At 37.8% G+C, this 27,656-nt stretch overlaps 3 protein-coding genes across 3 annotated transcripts; 2 read left to right on the top strand and 1 right to left on the bottom strand.

Annotated features, from left to right (window-relative positions):
• Positions 1–738: 738 nt before the first annotated feature.
• Positions 739–6,494, bottom strand: zcchc10 (zinc finger, CCHC domain containing 10). Its single transcript, XM_063895088.1, has 4 exons — positions 6,361–6,494; positions 4,976–5,137; positions 3,585–3,620; positions 739–1,618 (listed from the first exon to the last, which is right to left on the bottom strand). The coding sequence occupies exons 1-4, from the start codon at positions 6,399–6,401 to the stop codon at positions 1,381–1,383; spliced, it is 477 nt and encodes a 158-aa protein (XP_063751158.1). The 5' UTR covers positions 6,402–6,494; the 3' UTR covers positions 739–1,380.
• Positions 6,495–7,202: 708 nt separating this feature from the next.
• hspa4a (heat shock protein 4a) lies at positions 7,203–21,430 on the top strand. Its single transcript, XM_063895083.1, has 19 exons — positions 7,203–7,512; positions 9,325–9,382; positions 9,501–9,641; positions 11,722–11,844; positions 12,695–12,794; positions 13,074–13,207; positions 13,658–13,902; positions 14,227–14,303; positions 14,615–14,766; positions 14,956–15,062; positions 16,010–16,143; positions 16,513–16,694; positions 17,218–17,301; positions 17,911–18,063; positions 18,481–18,606; positions 18,748–18,855; positions 19,261–19,380; positions 19,513–19,674; positions 20,047–21,430. The coding sequence occupies exons 1-19, from the start codon at positions 7,406–7,408 to the stop codon at positions 20,245–20,247; spliced, it is 2,514 nt and encodes an 837-aa protein (XP_063751153.1). The 5' UTR covers positions 7,203–7,405; the 3' UTR covers positions 20,248–21,430.
• rnf14 (ring finger protein 14) lies at positions 20,069–27,457 on the top strand. The gene is made up of 10 exons (XM_063895084.1): positions 20,069–20,223; positions 21,439–21,522; positions 22,720–22,878; positions 22,998–23,128; positions 23,240–23,429; positions 23,701–24,086; positions 24,496–24,724; positions 25,195–25,367; positions 25,786–25,916; positions 26,030–27,457. Exons 3-10 carry the CDS (start codon positions 22,728–22,730, stop codon positions 26,088–26,090), a joined length of 1,452 nt encoding a protein of 483 aa, XP_063751154.1. The 5' UTR covers positions 20,069–20,223; positions 21,439–21,522; positions 22,720–22,727; the 3' UTR covers positions 26,091–27,457.
• Positions 27,458–27,656: the final 199 nt, after the last annotated feature.

Raw genomic sequence — 27,656 nt, 5'->3', positions numbered from 1 at the left:
ACTTTATTTATATTAATTTGTGTATTTCATATTTTAGTTTTTTTTATTATCATTCCTATTTATTTATTTTTTGTTTAATTTAAAGTTACTGTGTTGATTTGGTTATTACATGTCGTAAATGTTTATACATTAAAACATTTTTTTTTTTAAAGCTGTGGAAATCGATGCTCTTTTTCCTTTAAAACAATGCTGTACATGTAGTTTTCCACATACTTTTTCTTCCATCCATTAGGCTAATGATTTACTTTGTGATGCTTAGTTCCTGCATTACCTTCGGTGTTTTTTGTTGTTGCAACAACCCATATTTATCAGTTGATGAGTTTACTGATTAGTTTAGTCTAGGTTGGATACTTACGATTTTATTTTTTCACAATAGTCATCAAATACCGTTTCCCCCGAAAAAGGTTTTGGATCAAGCACATAAAGAAATATTAAATTTTGAACATTAGCCTGTTACATTGAAAACCTCTTTGCACTTAAAGTATATCAAGATGAACACATGCAAAACATATACTAATGACTAGGCTACTGTATGAGGGAGTCTTGTGTTCTACTACCCCCACATTCTTCATCTTCATCATCACCAAAAAGGCAGCCTATTAAACTCATGAGTGCAAATAAAACAGGTCACAACACTTTATATATTTGCCAAGGGGACACCGTTTCTAACCACATTGGTTGGCACAGATATAAGCTGCTTTTGAAACTATCATTTTCGTAAATCAGTTAACAAAAAGACCATTTTTCGCATTTTATTCTGAATGCATATATATGTAAAGTCAATATAATGCATTTGTCTTTAGCAAAGTAAAATCCTTTACAATATCAAACTAGGAAGAACTATAAAAAAACAAACAAGTCAAGTTCATTTTACGGGGAAACAAGCTACTGCAATTTAAACAAGACTTTCCAACTTCAAATCATAAAAAATTAAACAAACTTTTATTTGACATCCTTGGAAAGGTTCAATGATTTTTGAATACCAGATATGGCGTTGCTTTTCTGAGGTTGTGCGGTGGCAGTTAAATTTGACGAAAAATAAACTTTATTACAAAATCACAAATTTAACATGATTAATTTCAAAAATGTTCTCAGATTATAAAAATTAATGTGCTTAGCAGATATAAAAACCTTGGGAAAATATAACATTAAAGTAACAGCAACAGAGATATGCTTTGTGAAAATAGAACGTGAGAGGATGGCTGAGCCAAATTAATCTTTTCAATCTAATTATCTTTTTTTGCCTAAACTGTAGAAGCACTATTACAGCCCAAAAAGTGTCCTGTCCCTTTGGATCGATCTTATTTTGAAGGAGGGGGGGGGACTCACAATTGGACGACTTCAATTTACTTAGAGAAAAAAACATTCATTCAAAAATGTTCATTTCTTCTTTTTCTTCTTCTTTGGAGGTCCTTGATCTGAATCACCGCTGCTTCCTGAGTCTGAGCTATCTGAGGATGAAGTGGATGAGGAAGACGAAGATGAGGAAGAGCTGTCATCATCACTGTCACCACTGCTGTCGCTGTCATCTGAAGAGGAGCTGGAGGAGTCACTGCTGTCAGACGATGAGTCACTTGAGCTGGCTGAATCACTGCTGCTGCCGCTACCATCTTTAACCCTGAGAGCAAGTGGCGGGGCACAAAAGAAAGACATGAACACTGAAAACCAAACAACGTGTCTTGTTATAAAGGTCTAACACTGTTAAAGTCTGGCTGTTGTTGAGCCAGTTGACAAAAGGAGGAGAGAGAAACTATTTATAGTGATGTGGCTTTAACTTTGTTGACTGCTCTTCAGCAACCTTTGACATGCTTGGTTTTGCTACTTTGAAAATGAAATGGGATAACACCTAGATTATTACCGTAACATGTGCTTTTGTTTTTCTGAACAGTGTACCTATGACAAACTGAAGAAAAAGCAATTGCATCTGACACAAAATCTGAATTTATGATTGAACCAAACTCTCAATATGGGTGATAAAGTCCTCACACCCGTCCCTCCCTCCCACACCCGTCCCTCATCCAGCAAAAGTCACTTTCTATTCTCGCTGCTGCTGAAAATGCACTAATTATACTAAAGAACTACTTGCACTACCGTCAAACTGTGTTGATTGTGTCTGACATATGTATATATTACTTAGGTTTTTTTTGTACACCCCTTTTTACCCCCCCTTTTTTTTCCTACGCTCTTATCTTTTTATGTTATATGTTTTTGTTTATATTTGCACTGTGGGACTGCCAGAGACGGTATTTCAATTTCCTGTATGTATAACACATGTGGAAACTTTGACAATAAACTGGACTTTAACTTACACACCGAATAGCTGTTGGTAACATTATCGACAGTCAATTTTCATCCTGTGATTATGAAAATATTTGGTGTCTGGGAGGTGGCATCACACATGACCAGGAGAAAAATCTTGAGTGACCTTAATGTTGAAAAGGTCCATTGTACAGCAGAGATTTTGACGTGGCACACACAGGTGTAGCTAATGTCCTTATTAATTAGTCAACAGTGTTTGCATCACAGCTGCGACCAAGCCATCATTAAAGTTGTTAGTTGCACCTGCGCTTAAAGTCACAGTTTACTGGGATGCTAAAGTAGAACAAAGCCAATGTTATTTTTATATGAAAAGATGGGGTATTTCCAACTACAACTGTTGGGAAGATATATTTTTGCCAACACATTAAATGCTTAGGTGTAAATAACAAAAGCAAAAAAAACTCTTAAGGATAATCAAAAAAATGTAAGTGCATTAAAAGACCAAACAAGTCCTATTTATGCATCAGTGTGACATTTAGGATTAGGAACAAAAACCATTGAAATATGATTCAATAGGAGAAAAATGAGTCAATTTTACTGCTTGTGCTAGCAGTTTTTAGCAAATTGAAGTGGCTCAGTCATCAATTGTCTCCACTAGAGGGAGCAGTTTCATTACAGTTCTGTCAAGAATGTTCAGCTAGTCTTCTACAGTTAGGCTTTGAATCAATAGTGTTAAAATAACGCTGCAAAGTTCCAATAAAATCCACTTGGTTGCAGTGTCACTACGACATTCCTCCTAAAAACACCCAAATAACTTACATGCACGTGACTGAGACTATCACATGACTTCATGTGACTGCAACTCATGTGACCTTATCAACCCTTGTGTGACAATGTGTGAATGACCAAAACAAATTGACCCCCCACCATCAGAAGAACTGAAGGGCTCTCTGAGTGATGCAACATGTTAAACATTTACACATTCAATCGAAATGTGTCTACAGTCATTTGTATTGATAATTAAAGGTAGGTAACTGAATTTCTCCTGAAATAGCTTCTAGACCTCGATAATAAGAAAAGCAATGAAAAGCCTTCATGTATCTTTTTTTTAACTTATACCACATATACATTTTGTATTTATATTAAGATGTAGTAGAATGCTACAACAGCTAAATATTTCACAAACTGTAAGTCTATCAATAAAGTTAATTGAACTTCTGTAACTTGTTTCTCATCAAAAAATTAATAATATATATATATATATATTGTCTGGAGTCAAAACATTCATCACCCACAAAATTCAGTTTAATATTCATTGTACTTACTTTTTTTTCTTCTCGCTAGGCCCTTCTGCTCCAGGTCTGTAAAGAGAATAAAAACCTTAATGAGATGATATTATTATTAGTCAATACTTTGAGACTGAATTGGGCTGGTACTCAAGTGATAAAACAGTCATGTGTGTTGTAATAGTTTTAACATTGGCAATATCAATAGCTTTCATGAAAAGACAGACACTGCTTATTGTGTAAAGTGATTCATTGTTGAATTATTTTAAATGTAAAGTGTATCTGATCAATAAAGAAAATCTTGATAATAATTCGAAATATTCTTTTGCAGTATTAGGATGTAATTTTCATTATATCCACTGGATGGCATAGAATAGCATTCTCCTCTGCTTATGGGTCAGTTTGGGAAAGTAAAGATTGGGGATGAATCAGATCCTCCAAAAGCTTGTTTTACCAATGTGAAGTGAATGTTTTAAAACATTTTGTCAAGCTTGTGTGAGATGAGGAATACCTCGTGATTAATGTTGCCTAAGCAGAAAACATCAGTGAGAAGGGTTGATTCATTTTCAAATGTTTTGGATACTTGTGGCAAACACATTAGCATGATAAAAAAAGAAGAGAGTGGGAGTTTTGGCAAATGATTAATACATTATTTTACAGTACAGCACAGTCCATAACAACATGCAGGCTTGCTGAACTTTTCTTTCACACACATGAGACACAAAATATTATTAACAGATATGTGTTGTAGTGCTTCAGCCGGTTTTGATTAGCAGGTGTCATTGTGTTTGAAAATCTAAAGCTCCAAATCTTTTTAGTAGAGAGAAAGCTGCAAAACTCCTTAAGGCTTAATTCGCCCATCACTACAGTAAGACTCTATACGTTTCCTTTCCAAAATAGTGGATGCGTAGCTTTAGGGCTTAAATTGTTCATTGTGGGTAGAAACTGCTGAGTATTTTTGCTGCTAAATGGTACAATGTGTATAAAAACAAAACAAACTTCTCAGCTTAGCTTCACACCCTTGCTATTACTGGGAGTAAAATTCCCTGACGGACATCTGCATGTTTAGAGGCTTTTGACTGTGACACCCCATGATTAATTAGGGGGGACACTTAAAAGATTGCCCTTAAGGAGAACCCGTTAGAATCTGTCTTGCTGCCAAGTGGCTGGACTGTGAGCTGAAAAACACACTTTCATTTTCATTTAATGACGTGGCTCAAGACCATGATTTTATGATATGGAGAACAATTTAATTGAATATGGACAGAGGATTAAAATACATTTGTTGCAAATACTTATATGTGCCCTATAATTGTTTGGATTCTCAAATGAGTCCCTGAGGGTTTTGACAATCATGATTTTTAGTATCATAAAATACAACCATCCTGCATTTCTGTGTCTCTATGCAGTTTCCTGATGGATATCCTTACCCAGGGATGCTCGGTGGTTTGTTTTCATTCTCCTTCAGTTTCTTTTTCATCTCAACTGTTCTTGATGGTCTGTGCACATATTTCCGCTTCCCAGTGCATTCGTATGTCCAGTGTCCCAGCTCCAAACACTTCTGGCAACGAACACTTTGCTTGTTTGCATCCCTGTATGTAAAATAAAAGACTTAATGAGGATAGCCGTGAACATACAATGTTGCAGCTACATTTCCTTGATTTGAGTGGAGTGATGATTTATTGTGAAGAACTACTTTTCTGCAAAGTAATGCTTTGTAGCTGGAGAAATGGTTGGAAGGTTGAATCGAATCAATATCTTCTAAAATATCTGCAAACCTTCTACAGTTTTTTTTAATCTACTTGAGTATGTGCATTGAAGAACACTTTCCAATTCCAATTGCTCCCTTTTGTATCCTAATGAACCATTTGCACATAATGTACGGTACATACATATTGTAGCCTACTTACACTTCCTCACAGGATATATTTGACTTTCAATTAAAAGCTACTGTGCAAAAGGTAAAAATATATTTAGTACACTATGTTTATGTTTCTGTCCCTATAGTATATTGGTATTAGAGTATTCTGAGATACCATTCCAATATACAGCCACAGAAAAAAATTAAGAGACCACTCCAATGTGTTCTTAAATCTTTATCTCTACATGTATGGCAGCCATTCCAGTGTCTGTTGAATTCCAACACAGATAAAAATTGTCAGTAGTTTACGGAATACAATAAAAAAAGAAAAAGAAAATAATTTAACTCAAAGAAATGCCTATAAATAATAAAACAAGAGAAAATGATAATGCTGAAGTGGTCTCAGCGCCTACCGTGAATATACATGCATTTGCTTTTAATGTTTATTGTATTCCATTTTTAAGAAATGTGGTAATTCCTGCACAATGACTGTTAAGAAATGCTGCAGTGACAAAACAAATTCCCAACTCGGAATGAATAAAGTATCTATCTATGTATAACCATTGGTGTTGGATTGCGTTTCCCCATACCTCAACAAAGTACTATGGTTCGAGAGGACAATATGAACTAATTTAAATGTTACTGTAATATTGCAATGATTTAAGATATACTTACGTGACTTATCTCGCACTATAATATTAAATTAACTGAAATCTCAGAAGGTATTCATTTAGTAAGTGACAGAAAACACTACGACGGTAATAATAACAATGCACTGTAGAGAAAGACCGCGGCGCGTTGCTGATCTATTTAGCCCAGCCGTGTTCGTATTGTATCTCCTTTATTGAACACAAAGCTCGACAAGCACATTGTGATTTGTGATTAACAGAGCATTGCGTTCTCCAAACGATAAAAAATGATGTATTTATACCTAGTAATATAAATCATACTCACGCTTGCCTCCTAGCTATTATTCTGTGCATGGGAGTCGCCATGTTGCAGTTTACTTTTTCTTCTTCTTCGGTATCAGACTAGTACGTATTTCCGGAAGACTTCCGGAGTGCCCCCCCAACGGCAACTATGGTGTACTGCATACATGTTATTCCTTTTTCATCAGTGCATTATTAGTGCAATTTATTTTATTGTGATTATACAAAATCAATCACATCATATCGAATAAGGAACATTTTTTTTAACAATCACAAATTAATATTAATGTTGTGCAAATATTATACAGAGCGTTTGGTTGTCACCAACAAAGTGTTTCTTACCACTATTCAATTTTCATTTTACCACCCATGCTTGCTTTTGTCAAGAGCTACATATCATTGTTTCTCAATTTGATTGCATGGGCTATTGAACATAATTTTAATCCAACATCGGGGTTCGGTGCCTTGCTCAAGGGCTCGGCAGTGGCCCAGGAGGTGAACAGATGACAACATTTCAAATTAATTTATTCCATTAGATGTTTGGTTGTCTTGTGTTTAATGTTATGTGTATGTTTGTAACAGAATGAACACTGAATTAACTGGATATATAAAACATATTATAATTAAATACAAGTAAAAAAAAAAGCAACAGGGTGGTAAATAATATAATAATTAAGCCAACAAGAAATGCGTCGCTATGGTCTGTTCACTGTTCAATTGTTTACACTGTGTCAGGCCTGTACAAAACTTTCAATCAGGGGAAAATTCCGCACGTTTATAGAAACATCCAGAGCTGTCTAGACTTATCTAGAACGACTAAAATCTCGCGATGACTCCAGACGAGAAGTCAGTTAGACCACATTGCTGCTGCAGCCTGCCAGTTGAAATCAGAGACACCGGTAATAGACAGTGGTGTGGATTATGTATAGAAGTAGCCTTACTTAAGAGCAGTCCACCACAACTACTTCTATTGGTTTAAACACATTTTGAGAGCAGAACGCTTGTTATATTTTTGTAGGTCAAACTGCAGATAACGTTATTAGAGCTAGAAGACAATCGCATCGCAGAAGATGTCAGTGGTGGGATTTGACTTGGGCTTTCAAAGCTGCTATGTAGCTGTAGCCCGAGCCGGAGGGATCGAGACTGTCGCTAATGAGTACAGCGACAGATGCACACCGTAAGTACCTAAAATACAGTAAATATTTATTGGACTTCTAAGGGGAAAGCTACAAAAGAGGGGTGTTGTTTTCATAAAGCTTGTATGTCACCTGTCTAAATACACGTGAATACAGTTTGTACGGACTTGCTAGCCAGACATGTATCGCTATATATGCCAGTATAGTTAAGTCAGTGTTGTCAATGTTTTTAACGTTAAAGTAAATCATACAAAAATAATCCTTACAGCTTGTCTTCCTACCAACAATGGAGCCCTAACGAGCTAGCCAGTTAGCTAGAAGCTTACAGTTTTTCTCTATTACCGTTACTGTATTGTTTGAAAATTGTCCCTGGCTGCCCGGTGAACAAGAGCGGGCGGTGTTAACCCCGTTATAATCGCTGTTGTTCACGTGTTGGAGGCGAAGGCTCCGACCAACCGGTGTGCCCCGTGTGGCAAACTGCGCGCCTCGGTTATGTTTTCCACGATGACGACAGCAGCAAGCCGCTTGTTGGAATATTCTAGCAAGTTTTAGTTAATTTAAAGTTTTTTACGATTTTATACCTAAAGATATTGACGTATAACATTTATAATATTTATTTGTGAAATACATATTAAAAGAATGATATCATAAAGGTGTTTGTTTTTACATAGTTTAAATTCAGCTCATTCGGTTGATACTGCACACTGTACCAACGCTAGTTTTGGTGTTAATATCTTAGTGAAAAACATTACAATTATTTTCAATGGGTTGTTTGTTGACCTGTGTACATGTGCATAAATTAGACTTTTAATAACTTCAAAAATATTAGTTCTTATTATTAACTATTGGGTAAACTGTATCCTATATATATAAGTAAACCTTGAGGTATTGTCTTATATCATTAGATATTATGTTTTCCATTGATTGAATTTGGTTTAGTTTTGCTCACCTACAATCCCCTCCACAACCTGCCCCCCACCCTATCTGGCTGACCTCCTTCAGGAGTCCACCCCTTGTCGCCCCCCCTGCTCATCCTCTGCTGGTCTGTTTACTGTCCCCACCCCTCATCACCATGGGTGCTCTGGCTTTTAGCTGCACTGCTCCCAGACTCTGGAACTCCCTCCCCCCACTCATCCCACAGTCTGACACAATCAACCCACCTGTTCAAATCAGCTGACTCACTGTAATGCTCCCCAGCATCTGTTTCTCCTGGTTAACCTGTCCCCCATCATTTGTATCCACTTTCATTGTCTCCTTCATGATTTCCTGTTTGTGTTTTTTATCATGTCCTCTTTGCATGCTTAATGCTTAAGTCCCTGTGTTTTACCCTTCAAATCAGACTGGTATAAGGAACACCACATCATAAGTTGTTGACTCTTTTTTTGACATCACAAACTACACTTGTGTGTTGATGAAAACGGTTTTGACGACAGGCCTGTTGAGACCAAAACCCCCTGGGAAACAAGTTAACTGGTCACATCCTGTCCGACTGTTGATACATCACCTTGTGAACTGTAAGAGATGCATCTAAGCAAACTGAAATGCAGCCACACAATTTCAGTTTAACACTAGCTACAGTTAGTTGGCAAATATCCTGAGAAAAATCATATTAAAATTGTACAGTTAGACCAAAACCAACTGATTGCATTGCTACTGCTGACATAAGAAATGGTTGGTCCATTTTATGGTGGTCGGTCCTCAGTATAGGCAGCAGACCATGTAATAAATTAACTAGCAAATACATCCCTCTTGATTAAAGTTTCCCAAATACCTGGAGAATACAACGCACTTAGACTGCTTGCTCAAGATATCACGTGTTCCGTAGCTTAACGTTTCTGTTTTTTGTCTTCCAGCTCATTTGTGTCATTTGGACCACGTAATCGCTCTATAGGAGCAGCTGCAAAGAGCCAGGTAAGATCCATTCATTTTTTAAAATAACCTTCATTTGAGTATATTGTAATTAAATCACAAAAAGTGAAAGGATACCTTATTTATTTTTCTCCTCTTCAACCTCCTTTATCATGTCCAGGTGGTGACCAACTCTCAGAACACAGTGCAAGGCTTCAAGCAATTCCATGGCAGGGCGTTTTCAGACCCCTATATCCAGGCAGCCAAGTCTAACTTGGTGTATGATCTGGCACAGTTGCCCTCTGGATCCACCGGTATTAAAGTAAGACAAAGAATATAACCCTTTATCTGCTATGCTGTATGTTGCATAGGTAGCCAGAGGTAGTGAAAGAAAAAAAGAACATCAAACAGGAGATTCTGAACAAAGTCAATCACACATGAAAAGGGAAAGCTATAAGACATGTCAGAGACAGAAAGCATTGAAAACACAACAGCTTGTTCCTGACTGTATTGATTACTCATCACTTTGTTTGCTTTTCAAAATGCAGCACATAATGCCTTATACTCAGAGTCACAGCTCTCCTTCTTTACCTTCGCTTTCTATTGACTTCCCTGTGCTTGTATCCTAAAAAGAAAAGACAAGAATCTCTTACCTCCATCTTAATCTGTCATATTTATTTGCTAGGCTTTTTTGGCTCGTATACGATTATTCTGTGGCAAGAAATTATTGTTGTCATCTATACAGCTCCAGAAAATATTAAGAGCCCACTTATCACTTTCTCTGGTTTTACTATTCATAGGTATGTCTTAGAGTTCAAACCTTTTATTTTATTGTATAGATATATAGAACGAGACACTATCGTCAACATCGATATAGTTTAGTTTTCGTTGAAAGTATAGCACATTTGTTTCAAATAATAGCCCGTTTGAGCCGCGCCTGCCACTGCTTCTCTCTCTTCCGCTCTGCGTCCAGCTCTCTCACACACACACACACACACTCTGCCCCGCCTTCCCGCTCACGTCACGTTTTTAAATACCCAACAGCGCGAAACATGGCCTCCCAGCAAAATGTCAATCGCGGCGCAGAGCTGGTATGTAAGCGAAAGACAAATGGATCAGTAATTTGGAAATGGTTTGGTTACAAGGTGTCTGACGAGTTACAGCAACAGTCGATCTGTAGAGAGTGCTTAAAATCTGTCACAGGCTGGCTGGAAATGAAAGCACACAGCAGCATGAGTGGCACGAGTTGGAGCGCGGAAACTGTCGTGTTATTGCGTCACCAATATCGATATAAATCTTATATCGATATTCTGCTTGAAAATATCGAGATATGACTTTTGGTCCATATCACCAAGCCCTAGGCTGTATGTGAAACATGCAATCAATGAACTGAATTCTTAAATATTTATTCTTCTGGTTCCATGAGATGGATAGTGTAAGATTCAAAACATACTCAAAGGTCTTCCAAAGTACACAAATGACAATGCCTGGCTACACTGCAAACTCACAGCCCAGCATGCTTTGGTGTCCCTGTGGAGATTATTCATGTGAGTCATCACAAGAAACGACAAATCAGAGAAGATTGCATCGACCAAGGACAAAATCAGTCCTTGGAATAAGAGTTTTAAGACTGTATAGTTACATATTATATACACAAACATGGTTAAGGTACAGTAGGGATTGTTTTATGAGCTTCCATTCATATTTATAGCTATATTTAAAGTAATAAATAAGCAATGATCATCATCATCATTTGTTTTTATTATTTTTTTGTACAGGGACCTTGAGTGTTTAGAAAGGTGCCAGTAAATAAAATGAATTATTATTATTCAATATCAATATCGTCAATATTAAGAGTAGACACTTCAGATGAGTGGGGTAACATTGTTAACCAATAGATACATCTCCATGACACTAAGGAAATGTTTAAATATGAAAATGAGATATTCTCTTATTAAAAATGTGCTAAATTGCATACATTTACAGAACAGAAATGTGAACATTAGATAGAGCCAGGTTCAACATTTTTTGTCTCATAGAGTCAATGGTGTTTGCAGAGGACATTTTGGACACCTTTTAATCACTCCACTCCTTTAATCTCAAAATTTTGAACAGCCTTCAAAAAATTGAATCACTGAATGAAATATGAACAAAGTCCTCTGTAAAAACCTTTAGAATACAGATAGGAATGTAGTTTGGGGGAATGTAGTTTTGTCTTTGGCTACTGTACTAAATAATTTCCCAATTTGGGATAAATTGAGTATCTATCTATATACTGAAGTAGTCATTTTTGACTCAGAATATGATTAAAATAACAAACTTCTAAGAAAACAACCTTAAAAGATTGCAAAAGTCCTGCATTGTCTCTCTGTAACTGTGTTCTGAAACCTCCCTGGCTGTAGGTGATGTACATGGAGGAGGAAAGGGTGTTTAGCATCGAGCAGGTCACCGGCATGCTGCTGACCAAACTGAAGGAGACTGCTGAGAGTGCGATGAAGAAACCCGTCGCAGACTGTGTCATCTCGGTAAGCATTCCTCGAGAAACCTGCAGTGCTTTCCATGCTTCAGCAGGGTGTCTGAAAATGTATATCACTTCATTGTAGAATAGAGTACAGTTCATTTGTTTTCTTTTCTGCATGCCTTGTCCAAACATAGATTATCTAGTTGGCTTCATATGTCTGAGGAGGTGTTCATTTACTTGTTGGATCACTGCACAATATTTATTTAAAGATATGACCTCGGACTGATAAGGTTTACTTTATTAACTTTACCTCATGCAATGCCTTGTACTGAAGTATTATTGTACATTTTATATCCACCCTTCCTTTGACTGGCAGCTATTAATGGCATTTTGTTGCATCTTAAAGCAGTTTGGGTTATAAAATGACCAGTAAAAGTTGCCTCCTCGATGTATAAAAGTATTACCACATGTTCGTGTGACATTTTGAGCTCCATGCACTTCACCGGATGGCTCGTCTAAAAGCTTTATTTCCTCTAATGCACCCTGCTGGTAAAGAACGAGATGTGTGTTTGTTACAGTGATCACTATATGAACTCACTAACAGCATCTGTTATGTAACGCTAGAGACCTCACACAGAGAGGCTTTTTACTCTCACTGGTTTCACTGGTCCACAGTATGCACGAGCCCTAGAGATGGCTAACATGTTATTATTACTGTGGCCAATAGCTAAAATTAGCCCTGTCTAGTTTGTACAAAGACCGCACCAAGAGAAACAGGGCAACGTTACCCAGACATCTTGTGATGCATCAAAGTGATCATTCACACCGAAGGAAGAAGGACGTTTTAACTTTTGGACATGTTTGTCATTAATGCCTTACATTTTCATTATTGGTACATGTTATCCTCTTCTCAGGTACCAAGCTATTTCACCGACCCAGAGAGAAGGTCTGTCATGGATGCAGCGCAGATCGCAGGCCTTAACTGTCTACGACTAATGAATGACACCACTGCAGGTACATTATCTCTAGCCATCTGAACCAATTCAACCACTTATTCGGTTCTTTGAAACAAAATAACTTTGTGCCATGAAATGACATCTACAGTAGGTGCTGTAAATGTTATAGAGTATGTGACATGTGGAAGTATAAATACATTTACATTTTATAGTGAAGTTTTGTACTGATGCTCTCTTTCAGCTCACTCAAAAACATCCCAGAGTGACATTTTTTTCAGTATTTTGTTGTGTTTTTATCTTGTTAAGACTAACCTCAGAGTCTTCCTGTTTGTTGCAGTGACTCTTGCATATGGCATCTACAAACAGGACCTGCCGGCTCCAGAGGACAAGCCCAGGATAGTGCTGTTTGTGGATGTGGGCCACTCGGGTTACCAGGTGTCAGTTTGTGCATTCAACAAGGGAAAGCTGAAGGTGAGCAATGAATCCTTTGTGCGCAATGAACAGAGAGACTGTTTTTTAATCACATGTTCATATTAATCTTGTGAAGTGAAAAGAAAGTTGAAACTTGTTATTTAATACATTTTATTAGCAGAAAAGAACATTTTACCCACATATTTCACATTTTATCGTTAAATATCAATACCTTACAACTGAAGCGGTTTTGATAGAATTCAATAAAAACACACAGTTTAACGTCGCTGCTATTTATTGAATTGATGGGAACATTTTTATATATCTTCCATTGACCTAACTTTTGTATGTATTAAATAAATGAGTACAAATATTAAGCACCTTTCTTAAGTTATCATCACCTGACCCATCCTAGACATACAGCTATACGCTGGAATTTAATATTCATTTAGTGGTTTGATAACCTACCATACCTTCAAATATTAAACCCTTATCTTCCTCCTCTGGCAGATCCTTGCCACAGCGTTTGATCCAGAGCTTGGCGGGAAAGACTTTGACAACATGTTGGTGAACCACTTCTGCGAGGAGTTTGGGAAAAAGTACAAGCTGGATGTAAAGTCCAAGCCCCGGGCGCTGGTCCGACTCTACCAGGAGTGTGAGAAACTCAAGAAGCTGATGAGCGCCAACTCCTCCGACCTGCCTCTCAACATCGAGTGCTTCATGAACGACATCGACGTTTCCGGGAAACTTAACAGGTGAGATGCGTCGTTATTTTAGAAAGTAAGACGAGGAAAGCTGTTACACTATAGGGATGACACAAAGCATTCATGAGGGTTTAAGAAACAAGGTAATCTTTAGGTTGTGTGTGCTACTGATGATGTCATTCCAGGCCAGAAAGAGCAACCCGTCTGCTCTATTTATTTTTTACAGTTTTCTTTTCCATGGACTAGTGTGAGAATATTAAATAAGGCTGCTATGACCACAAATAAAAAAAGAATGCATGGCTATAATTAGAAATGACTTTTAGAGGTACTCTGTGTATTTCGGTCTATTAATAATCTATGACCATGTGTCCCCAGAGGTCAATTTGAGGAGAAGTGTGCAGGGCTGCTGGCCAAAGTGGAGGGTCCCCTGCGGAGCGTCATGGAACAAACCAGTAAGTACATCCACTTTAATGTCCGCTGGTTTACCCCCGTCAGCATATGCACAGTCACATTGAGAGCCTTTCCCTCTGTACAGTGGCAGCACGCCGGCCTCCATTCATCATTTCCTTATATCTATGCAGGTTGATTCTAGGCTATATCACAGTATTAGTGGAAATGTTTTTGAAAACTGTCCTTTCTCCAAATAATTTTACATTTGTAAGACCACTCAAAGTGTTGTTATCATCAGGAATCATCCGAATGTGAAGCTCTGACTCTGTAAACTTTAACATGAACGTATTATCTCCTGCTTCCTGTTATCCAGAGCTGAAAAAGGAAGATATCTATGCAGTGGAGATTGTCGGCGGTGCCTCCAGAATCCCAGCCATCAAGGAGCGAATCAGCAAGTTCTTCGGGAAAGAGCTGAGCACCACCCTGAACGCAGATGAAGCCGTGGCCAGAGGCTGTGCTCTGCAGGTACAGCTCGCCTGTCCAGACCCAGCATTTTAGTCTTGTTAGTGACTCACACAGCAAACTCACTCACAGCTGGGATGGTAGAGCGGGAGGAATATGACACATGGATTATTTAGTGCAGATTTGCTTTTCTTTTTTAAGTGGTTGTAGAATATTTAGGTTGGATATTGATTTTTTTTTTCTTCTCCTCAGTGTGCAATCTTGTCACCGGCATTCAAAGTGAGAGAGTTCTCCATTACTGATGTTGTGCCCTACTCCATCTCTCTAAAATGGAATTCGGCCGTAGACGAGGGACTGAGGTACGAGCTCCGTCAGTGTCACCCGAGAACACCAAATAAGTTTCTGTTGTTTCACTTTAAGAGAGCAGGAGAGTTCATAACACACTGATCTGGACATCATGCTTTACTAGATTTTGCAAAGCTAATCCCCTGCTTTATTGTTGAATGTTGATTGACCTAGCAATGTTTTAACTTTCAGGAGTTCATTTTAATTGATTCCTTTAAATGTTAACAATGGCATTACCTTATCAGTTAAATTTTTTCCTGTCTGTTATTTTATGTTATCTCTGTAAGACCATAGTAATCATTGATTTATTTTTATTTTTATCTTTTATTATTAAAAATAGAAATAGTTACATTTTATCACAAATATATAATAATACATAACACAAAAAAAGACACATTCAAACAGTTTAACAACCATTGATCCCGAAAAACAGACAAAACAAAAATAAATATAGTATACTACTGTATTAAAAAAAAACTTAATTTCAGAAGTATAGTATATCCAATAAACAAACAAAACACATAACAAACTCAAATAAATCAACAAAACAATATGAAAAAAATCTAAACCAGAAATGTCATTTTTCCGTACAAAATATAGTCTCTTGTAGTCCATCTTTCAAAAATGAATCTGTATGACTCCCTCCTCGCCCAGTTCAATTAAGGTGCTGCCATTGACAAAATCCTTGCAAAAAAGGTGTTTTCTGTTAAGACCACACCTGCCTGCTGCCCCTGTTCATTCAGTTGCAGTTACTCGAACCTGCAGGATCTTTTGCCACACCCACACACGCCCGTAGTTCACGTCCACCACACACTCCCACCATCTGAAGTCGATGCTAGTTGCAATCAAATTTAACCAGATTTTGAAAAACGTCTCACTTGTATCAAGCCATGTCAATTATTTGCTTGACTTTTGTTTACTTTTGTAGAATAATTAACCTCATCCTGCTGTGTACTTACAGTGATTGTGAGGTTTTCCCAAAGAACCATGCAGCTCCCTTCTCCAAAGTGTTGACCTTCTTCCGGAAAGAGCCCTTTACTCTCGAAGGTTACTACAACAACCCCAAGGAGCTGCACTGCCCCAACAGCGCTATAGGTACCGCAACATCAAGCTATATTTTATTTTTAAAAAGCTGTTATAACTGAAAAGTAGGTTCTGGAGATATTTTGTATGTTAATTATATATGTATATAAATAAATGCAAGCTTATATAAATAAATAAATGCAAGCTTAAATCCAAAGTGTGCCAGTTCTAGTTAACTTGGAGATTGTTGATTTTAAACTTTGACATTGGCAAGCACTCAGTTTGGAGTAATTGCAACTACTTTGCAATTCGAATGATGCTAACAGTGAAGACATTTTACTTACAATATGTTTGATATCTTCCTAAGGATGGCTATAATATAAATAATTATCGCTTTTGAAGTATTTAATTTCCGTTGCTACATTTTTCTCCGCACTACAGGCCAGTTCCTGATCAAGAACGTGGTTCCTCAGGCATCTGGGGAGAGTGCAAAGGTCAAGGTGAAGGTTCGGGTCAACGTTCACGGCATGTTCGGTGTATCGAGCGCCTCGCTGGTAGAGGTCGTTAAAGTACCTGAAGGGGAAGAGTCGACGGAGAATGACCAGACGGTGAATGAAGATGAGGTGTGTACTGTACAATACACACGCACCTTTTGGGTTTCACCTCAGACAACCTGTTCACACACTCAGTCCGGCCACACCTCGATGTTGCATGAGTTAGAAATGTCGTCACTATGGAATTCAGACATCTTGCCTTAACTAGTTCCAGACTTCTTCAAGGGCTTACATTTTTCTTTTGCTTAGGCCTCCTTTTGTAATATTTTTCAATTGATTTAGGGTTTGTTGTCGCCTCTTTATAGCAAACATAGCAAACCCTTTAATGTTCCTCTAATTGAATGTCAGTTCAAAAAGGTGTAACACATTATAGTAGATGGCCAATATATATTTTTTAAAAAAACATATAGAGGGTGGACATAACATCATGAACACACATTATTTATGGTGCACACACACTACCTCGGAAGCCCGAGTTTGGAGAAGACCAGCAGCAAAATGCCATGTTTTCTTAAATATAATTAATGTACTATATCTCTCTCTCTCTCTCTCTCTCTCTCTCTCTCTCTCTCTCTCTCTTACCGTTTGTTAGAACAAAATGCAGGTGGACCATGAGGATCAGAAACTCCAGGCTGGAGACAGCGAAGATAAAAAAACAGAAGTTGAAGAGATGGAGGTAAACTTGTGCTGACCTGAAAGGCAATCACTATAAAGGCAAAGCTTTTTGTGATTCTTTGCTCCTTTTTTTTCCTTCCTTTTTTCTCTTCATCCTTTTACCATACTTGGCACTTAATTAGGAAAGGAGTAAATACAAAAAGATTATAGGGGAAAAGTATATAGTTAAAATGAAATACAAACACATTCAAACTGTAACTAACAATCCTCAAAGGTCTATTGTTTGGCAAATCCAACGCAAATAATAATCTCATTAACAGGTATATAACATCTGAATACAGTCATCCTGCCCACATTGAAAATGACTGTATCATCTCTGCACAAAAGCACAAAGAAAAAGATTTAATAGGGTTTGTATAAACTTAAAGGTGGAGCTTGAAAGATTCCAGTAAGGGGCCAGGCAGCAGTGGAAAATGACTGCAATCACTCGAGGCTTCATGTTTTACAAAGGAATCTTTTAGACCATGATAGGATCATTTAGACTGATCGTTTAATCACTATGTTTGCTCAGATGCACCATCATTGTATGAAATTCAAGCATATGTTAAAAATATAATTAGGTAAGTTACAGTTGAATATTTTTCATTGGTTTTCCTCCCTCCTTTATCAGACAACAGATGAGGACAAGCAGGGGAAGAAGAACGACCAGCCCCCCCAGGCAAAGAAGCCCAAAGTCAAAACGAAGACAGTGGAGCTGCCCATAGAGAGCGATTTGCACTGGCAGCTGACCAATGACGTGCTTAATCTGTGTGTGGAGAATGAGGTAATGCTCTAAAACTCACCAGGGATGTCCAGCATGCACTTGTGCACAATTAGATTTTTACTTCAAACAAATGGGAAAGATTGTCGGTCACTTTATCATTTATGTTTATAATCTAAGAGCTATGCTTATCTAATGACGTCATCATGAAACAATTCTATTTGACTAATAGTTTTCCTTTTACAGAGTTTATTAATGTTTTCTAAAAAGGTATATTAGATTTTTCCCCACAAAGGTGATTCTTGGTACAAGCTTACATTTAGAGACCAAGACCTGATTTTAAACTGAACCAAAGTTTTGACTGTAGTGATAAAAGGTATAATATGTAATATCAGTAAGCGGGCAAAGTAGCATGTTAGTGTTTGTTTGTGTCTTCTTCTGCCGACTTAATCCAGAAAACATTTATTGTGACTCTTCCAGGGTAAGATGATCATGCAGGATAAGTTGGAGAAGGAGAGGAATGACGCAAAGAACTACGTGGAAGAGTATGTGTATGAAATGAGGGACAAACTACACGGCATCCTGGAGAAGTTTGTGAACGAAGCTGTGAGTCAATCACACCTGATGCAAAATAGCACCAACATTTATCTTTACTAAAATTGTAAAATACTGCATGCATTTCATGTTTTGTTCCGTCACTGTTGGTGTTGATTGGGAATTTAATCTAAAGTCTTCATTAACATGTAGGATCGTGACACATTTTCATTAAAACTGGAGAACACAGAGAACTGGCTGTATGAAGACGGAGAGGACCAACAGAAACAAGTCTACATCGACAAACTGACTGAACTGAAGGTAAGCATGCAGTGTGTAGCTGCACGGATGTTTCTACGTGAAATGGAAATATTCCCATTCCAAAATGAACTGATTTTGGAGAAGATGGTTCAATGTACAGTTTTGGTACTCATACACTTATTTCAAAACCAGATATAAATGCTGATTGGTAGTAGGTTTTCAACATGGGGACAAAGCTGAGCTGTTATTTATTTGGGGAAATTTGGAAGTGATTCCATACTAGAACTTTCTGCATATTGTAATTAAAGTGTTACCACAGGAAATGCATTTTTTTTAGTAATAGAAAGCAGACATTTATAGTTCAACATTCCTCTACAATGTCTCTTTTTTTAATCAAATGTACATATGTATATTTTTTGTCCCGCTGGAGGATTTGCTAACTTGAACTGATGTTCTTTACCACAGCAAATGGGCCAGCCAATTCGTGATAGATACATGGAAGCTAACGAGAGACCCAAAGCATTTGAGGAGCTTGGCAGGCAGATGCAGATGTACATGAAGATCGTTGAAGCTTACAAGGCAAAGGTAACCTGTGACCGAGAGCAAGTTTGTCTGCTCACCAAATGAATGCGTTGTAACATCACATGGTTGTATGTTACATAACTGATGAACAATCGCCAAACGGATGTAATCATTTATCTGTGCTTTTCCTCACAGGATGAGCTGTACGACCATCTGGATGAGCTGGAGGTGACTCGGGTGGACAAGCAGGTGCAGGATGCCATGGTCTGGATGAGCAGCAAGATGAACCAGCAGAATAATCAGGACCCCACTCTGGACCCAGTCGTCAAAGTCGGGGAGATCCATGCCAAGATTAAGGTACTAAAAGAGTGCATTCAAAGGCACGTCAAATGTTGTGATTAGTCTGGTTTCATGCAGGCTAATTGACATTCACCCCTGTTTGACTTAAATAAAGAGTGAAAATGATGTATTGTTGTGCAGCAGGACCAGGATTAGAGGGTTTGCCTTATGTTGTCATGTACGTACATAAATGCATCTTGTGTGCGCTCAATGCAACAGCAAGTAATTGAGGTGGTGTTCAATCACATTTTATTTATATTTATTTATTTAGTTAGGTTTTTTTGTAGTAAATTGAAAAAAAGTAGGAAAATCATCATCAGTCTTTGTAAAAAAAATGATATATATAATGTCACCCTTCCTCTAACAAATACTTTCTTCTTCACTGTTCAGGAGCTTTATTCAGCCTGCAACCCTGTGCTGTCCAAACCCAAGCCGAAGGTGGAGCCTCCCAAGGAGGAGAAGACGGACAACGGGCCGGTCAATGGGCAGGAGGGAACAGAGAGCCAGCCATGCAACTCAGACAAAGCCAAATCTGCAGGCACGGAACAGGGAACATCAGAGAAAAAGGTCCCTGAAATGGACATTGACTAACTTGTTTCACCTGAGTTTCTCCTCCGTTCTCAGGCTACATGCCCCTGATTTTGTCCTTCATCTGAGATTGTTATCGAGGACACTGAAAACACAGATCCGCATCCCTTATCAATACTATTCATCAGTCAGCCAGCTCGGCATGTACTTTCTCCTATTGTTTTTTGATGAATACAAAGATATTGCATAATATTATTATTGAAAGGACTACTTTCTGAACTCAAAGTTGTGAGTGTATGTTGGAAACTGCTTTCTCCGTGTTGCTTTGATGGCCATTAAGTTGACGATCCTTTTGTTCAGCATCTCCTGAGCACATTTAAGCTAAGGATGTGAGATTTTAAGAATTGTAAGAAAAGTAGCTAAGCAAAAGAAAACTAGTAATACACGCAGGATTCTTGAAAATGTATAATATTGTAGTATGTCTAAATACGGTATAGGAAAAGTGGCACTTGTTAACATGTATGCATTTTTCCAAGTTGTACATTACAAATAGTCAGATGTGTTCTAAACAAATAATTGTAGCTGCTGGATTATGATTTATTTAGTTTAAAAAGAAGAAAGGCGTTATTGTTGAGTTACTTTTATGTTGAAACTTGGTACTTAAAGTAACTGTAATGCAGTAATTCTTTGTTTGGCTTTTCTCATTCAAAAGCAATGGTCTGTTGGTTGTTCTCTGGTAGCCTTGTACTGTCTTTTTTTCTACTCAACAGTGTGAATGCTGGTCTAGCAATTCACATTCAGGGTGCTGCTGTTATTGCCACATCACCAAAAAAAGCAAAAATAAAACTTGACAAAAAAGCATGCGCTGTAAGGAATGGCTTATTTACAAGCAATATTGTGTCGGTTCTTCCGTTTACCCTGGTTTATAAAGTTCACCAGGAGTATATGTTATTGTAATTTTGACAGAATGATCGGGCTGAACCATTTGTTGATTCATTCGTCAACTGGATTTACAAATACTTGTATTCCTAATTCAAGCAAAAAAATGCATGGCGTAAACCTAAAACTAAAAAAATAACTTTGTCATGAGGGATGTGATTTAATAATATATATGGTTGAATTATAGTGTTAACACAAAATGTTTCTCCTACAATGTAAAGTGTTGTAAAATATTTAAGCACAGTAAATATTTTTGTGAAAAAGTATGGAGACATAGTTTGAATTCAATAAAAATGTGCTACACTAATCCTGTAGGCGGCGCTGTGACACACACTGCATCCATACTGCAACGATCCAGTCAGAGCTGTAGCAGGAGTCGCTGGTATTTGGTCGGACAAGGTAAGAAACACGTTATTATCCACATACTGACTATTGCCACAGGTAACACACATGTTGTAGTTTGACCCAGAAGTTGACATATCATAATGTTGTCGTAGAGGAAATAATAAAGTAGGGCCGAGCTAAGACGGTAGCTATAGTCACTCTGTTTACGTCAGCTAACATTGCTAGCTAGCTAATTGCGTTTCCATACTTTTAACTAAGTTTGTTTGCTCGTTCACCAAACAGGCAGTAGTTTTTCAATTTGATCCCTGTCAACATCAACACTCGTTGTTATTTATGCAAAGCGTTATATTGTCATTCAATGGAGACCACGTTTAGTATGGATAACGTTTACTTAGCTAGCTTAAGTGCTTACACCTAGTGATAACTTTTTCCCCCTAGTTCGCTAACTCAACTGTGTACTGGCTGAAAGTTTTCCAGTGGTCCTCTGTCAAAAACTGTATTTTGTGTCATTTAGACGAGTGTTAAGTTATCATTAAGTGTTACCGACTTATTTTAATGGCTTAAGTTTACTTTCGCTTGCTAGCGTGCTAACTCTGGAGCACAGTAAAGCTTGACGTTAGCTAAGGAAAGCTGACGTAACAACAAAGGCTGCAACATTTGCAGACAGCTGCTGCTATCTATAGAGCTATGAGTAAACAGTAACTATCATTTAATTAAATATTCAATACAAGACTTTCTACATGTGTTTTATTAGAGTATAATTGATAATTGTGTAATGACAGTAGCCGGTGATTAACAGTGTATGGTTGAATTAGAATCGAGTTTATTGTCAGGTAAACATAAACAACATAATAAAAATAAGTTGTAAGAAAAGCTCAAACACATTTTGTTTATTTTTTCAAAGCATAGTATTTAAACCAAATATAAATATACTAATAAAAAAAAATACTTACGGACAATCAATAATGACAAACTGCAGTATATTATATTTAAAGGTGCAATGATGTGCAGATATTCATAGAGGTAGGGATGTATAGAAATGTGCAAAGTATATTCAGAGAGATGAACATGGCTCAGTATTAAAATAGAACAATATGTTGTTCCCATGATATGCATTATGAAATGTAATGTGTAATGAATGCTATTTGTGTCAGCTCGCTGGTGGTTTGATATCCTGTTGTTTGGCCATTGCTATATTCTTTTGTTGCCTTTTTTATATATTAATAAATTATATCACACTTGTTATCACAGGAATGTAAATGTCTGAGGACAAGGAAGCCCAGGAGGATGAGCTGCTTGCTTTAGCAAGTATCTACGATGAGGAGGAGTTCCACCAGGCGGAGTCTGCACAGGGTGGGGAAATCCAACTCTGTCTGGAGCTCCCTCCTGGTTTCAAAGTTGTTGTCAAAGGTACAGCTGTTAGTGAGCAGTGTAAAAAATCTAAGCAAATGTGACATCAAGTTACTTTCTTACATGTATTTGTCTCACTCCTGTTTAAAATGTAACCAAATATCTTCTGTGTGTTGCAGGAGAGAAGCAAACGGAATATAATGTCTGCTTCTTACCTCCTTTGGTGCTCAACTTTGAGCTTCCTGCATTCTATCCCTCCACATCCTCACCAATCTTCACTCTCAGCTCTAAATGGATGACCAGAGCACAGGTATCACTCATGGTGGCTTGAATAATTCTTCACTACAGTTTTTGTATAACTCTAAAAAGTGTTCTTACCATTCATCAATGTTCCTTCTCATATTCCACTTTACCTCCTTAGATGAGCTCTCTGTGCAGACACCTGGATGAGCTGTGGGAGGAGAACCAAGGCTGTGTGATTCTTTTTACCTGGATCCAGTTCCTTAAAGAGGAGGCTCTGGACTTCCTGGGAATCCATTCTCCTCTTGAATTCATCAAGGGAGGAAGTAAGGCATGTAGTGAGCGCAGGAAGAATGACCAAGCAGCTACAGGTACAGTTACATTTCCTTAAATTAATTTGCTTGTGTGTGATACATCTGCATTAGCTAAATATTCCTCTACTATTCATAGAAAATACATTTTAAATATAGATCAAATATATGCTATTCTGTAGATAAGTTGAAAATGTACATATTTGTACATATTTTTATTTATTTGTATTTTCTTATTATGATTTTTACATATTCTGTAATTACCCTTTTATTCTTTCAAAACAATGCAACTTTCTAAAAACGTGTTGTTTTCTTTATAATTTTTGTTCAGCTCTGACGCAAGGTGGCAGCCCTCCTGAAAACACTGAAGAGCAGAAAAGAGAAGTGAAGAAGGAAAAGTGTGAAGCACAGTTGTCCTTGTCTTCTCAACTGGACCCGCGGGCCGTTTTGTCAATGGACCCTCGTGCCGACCTCCTACCTCAGCTCCTGGACTTTGACGAGGAGCAGCGCCAGAGAGTGTTTGACAGCAGGGTGTTCGGCTGTGGAATCTGCTTTGTAGAGAAGATGGGCTCAAACTGCCTCTGCTTTAAAGAGTGCCAACATGTCTACTGCAAGGCCTGCATGACCGAATACTTCCAGATCCAAATACGGGACGGCAACGTTCAGTGCCTTAATTGCCCTGAGCCCAAATGTACCTCCATAGCCACGCCGTCGCAGGTAAAAATAACCCGTAAAGTAGAAACATATTGGTATGTGGCTGTCTTTGTTTACAATTCAAAGGTTACTTTACAGTTACATGTTCTTTTCAGAGGAATGAAATTTAAGCCTGACCCCATATTTGGAATAAACGATTTCACCTGTAACAACACTGTTGCAACATAAAACTGTGCAATATATCATTTATACTAGGTAATATAGTATTAACTGCTGTCATTCTGCAGCTACTTCATTACTTACTACTTGTTTCACTTTTTTTATAATGCTGCTACTGTGCTCTCACTTTTCTAAATACTGTTTTGATACTGTTTTATTTTGTCTCAATCAGTCCTGTCTCTTTGCTCAAACAATGTAAATTTCCCCTCTGCGGGACTAATAAAGGCCTTGTGATCTGATTCTGATCTCTCAGGTGAAGCAGCTGGTGGATGAGGAGCTGTTTGCCCGTTATGACCGCTTACTGCTGCAGTCCAGTCTGGACCGCATGGCCGACGTGGTTTACTGTCCCCGGCAGTCCTGCGGCACGGCGGTCATGGTGGAGCCAGACTCAACCATGGCCATTTGCTCAGCCTGCCAGTATGCCTTTTGTACACTGTGCAAGATGGGCTATCATGGTCTCTCCCACTGTAAAATCCCTGCAGGTGAGGTCACTAAAACACGTTTATAAAGGACTTAAAGAACAAGTTGGCTTATTTAACAAGATTACTACTTGACTGTAGAAGCATTATAAATGTATTACACACAACTTGCTTTTTTAACATTGGATTTACCCAAAGTTTGAATATAATTCAACTGAAATTCAAATTATAAAAAGCAATTGTCTTGTTTTTCATAATCGTTGGAAGACATAATCTTAGTTGAAGACAAGTGTGATTAACCCCCCATGTATTTATTTTAATATAATTAATACTGTAGGCTTGAAACTATTACTTACTTTGAACAGTTGAATTTAAACTAACACTGCAGATTTGGTATTTAGATTTGAAAGCTTAACGAATAATGGTTTTCAGGTGCCATAATGGTTCAGACTTTTTAAAGAAGAATCAATGAGTAACACATTTTCTCAATCCCAAACCTGAGTTCCTGTCCCTGTGTCTGCCTTGATCCACAGATGAGTTGCGTAACCTCAGAGATGAATACCTGTCAGCCACACCTGTTGGGCAAAAGTTCATGGAGCAGCGCTTTGGGAAGAGGGTGATCCAGAAAGCAGTGGAAGAGTCCTTTAGCAGAGACTGGCTCAATGAAAACTGCAAAGGCTGCCCACGCTGTGGAACTAACATACAGGTAGGCTCCTCCTGCTGTTCCCTGTGCACTTAAAACACGCTTTGACTTTATCACCAGGTCAAATTACTAAAGGATGCTTTCAAAATAAAATCTGCTGCCGGTGTTTGAGGCATAGTTCTGGTACGGATGGTTTAAGTTAGTAAGCTAGCTTTTGAAAATATCTAACTGATTTTCTTTTGTCAGAGCATTTGATATTTAAATACCATAGGGATTAATTACATATGTACAATAAAAAGTCTCAAATGTATATTCCCTACCTTTGCGTTAAGTACTTACAAACATAAAAAAATAGGACTATCCACACCACGCTGTCCGTTTTAAAATTCCCATGTTCAGACCAAGATTGTTTCTCTGACTATTGTTTCTTGCTGTTTGTTCATTCCTCTGCTGCTAATGCCTTGTCTTTGTCTCTCTCCAGAAAGTCGATGGCTGTAATAAGATGACCTGTACCTCGTGTAGACAATACTTCTGTTGGCTGTGTCTGGGCATCCTCAGCAAAGTCAACCCGTACAGCCACTTCAACAACCCAAATTCACCCTGTTACAACCAGTGAGTGATCTTCTTTCTACTATTGTTGTTGTTCACGACTCCAGTGAAGTAGTCTTGGATACTTACTCTACACAGAGACATTGGTTGAGGTGTTTTTTGTTTTCCTGTTACAGACTCTTCCAAGGTGTGGATCTTGATGAAGAAGATGCCTTCTGGAGTGATGAGGAGGACTGACACCTGGGCAGTACCTCGCTGCTGTGTGCTCCGTCTGAATGCACTTTATCTCACATACCCATCACTTCGTCGGTGACACTTACCATACGTGCATAAGCACAGGAGTGCCACTTCAACCTTATACATGTACCATGGTTAAAGTTCTATAAAACATCTTGAGTCGAAAACATTCTGGGTTAAAGTTGTTCATATTTACTTTATATATATGACAGATGTCATGTATATAAAGTATTGGTAGATTAGAAATAAAAACCTTCATAATTATACACATTCTTAAATATTCATGAACATCAAGACTTTAGTAGATATTTTAGATATGACAGTGTCATAGGACTTAACTTTTATTTAAACTCAAAGATCGCTCCTTCGGGTTTTCCATGAGCTTTGACATCTCACAGGCTTGCAATGATCAACAGGTGATACTGCAACCACCGACTAAATCCAACATGTCTGCCTCTAATTGCCTATTAACTGCATGTCGCAGGGATAGTGAGGACTGCATTTTCCCCTTTTTGTCATAATAAGTATCCTGCTTATTACATAAAATATCTGTAGTTTGGCTGGCTTTTCAAGTGTCCAAACTATGCCACCAACTAGCAACTTACTTTTTTTAAACAAACCTCAAGGTGGAAATTTGCATGATCTTGATCGTCACAAATAGCGGGAAAGCAATGCAGGCACTGTTGAAGTTATTTACTAATGCGCATCTTTGCAAGTCATGTGATAAAAATCAGGCAGGTTGAAAAGCGAAATTTGATGGGAGTGGGTTAGGAAAATGGGTTTATTAATAACAAAACGAAAATTCTATAATGAAGGACACCGCGGATTATATCTATGACGGTCAATCCTCTGGTGGGCTTACTGTGATCACGGTGGGTGTCGAGTAAATCAGGGACTGAGGTGTGAGAAAGGAAATCCTCACTTGGTAAACAGCCAAAACATTCAAATATGATATTTGATTATGTACAGCCTCCTTTGAACAACTATTCTTTAATTTTGCCAAAGTGTAGTGTCAAAGTGAGGCCATATAATAATGATACTTTCCAGATATACAAAAAACACGTTGTATAATGTTAATTTATTTTTCTTTTGTTTATATTTTATCTGAAGGTCGAGTATCTGTTCATACTACAATAGAATATTTTGCTCCTCACTGCTTCATAAGCACTACTTTCAGAGTTTATGCTGGTGGGACTGATAAAAAGACAATCTTCTGCTGGGTCGTGAAGCGCACAAGGTTTCCCCTCCCCTTAGGTGCAGATCAAATGTCACTTAATGTCTCATAAAGTATACATTTTAAATACACCTGCAACATCTTGTTAAAATGCGTATGCATAATGTTCATTATAATAAAAGTGAAAAATCCACTTTTTATCATTTGTATTGATTGTATCTGACTCTGAAAAATGCTATTTTTTGCTGCCCTCATTTGAGGTTTTTTTTTGTGAAACTGAGACCTCCACTGGACAACACATTTGTGTTACTCCAAAGGTACTGAGAAAATGAATAACATACTGTAGAAACTGGTTCCCAAAAGTGAAAAGTTTCTGTTAAATTGTCAATCAG

This window comes from Eleginops maclovinus, chromosome 11 (genome assembly GCF_036324505.1).
Source record: "Eleginops maclovinus isolate JMC-PN-2008 ecotype Puerto Natales chromosome 11, JC_Emac_rtc_rv5, whole genome shotgun sequence".
Taxonomy (NCBI): Eukaryota; Metazoa; Chordata; class Actinopteri; order Perciformes; family Eleginopidae; genus Eleginops; species Eleginops maclovinus.
This window is presented reverse-complemented; position numbering and strand designations above follow the sequence as displayed.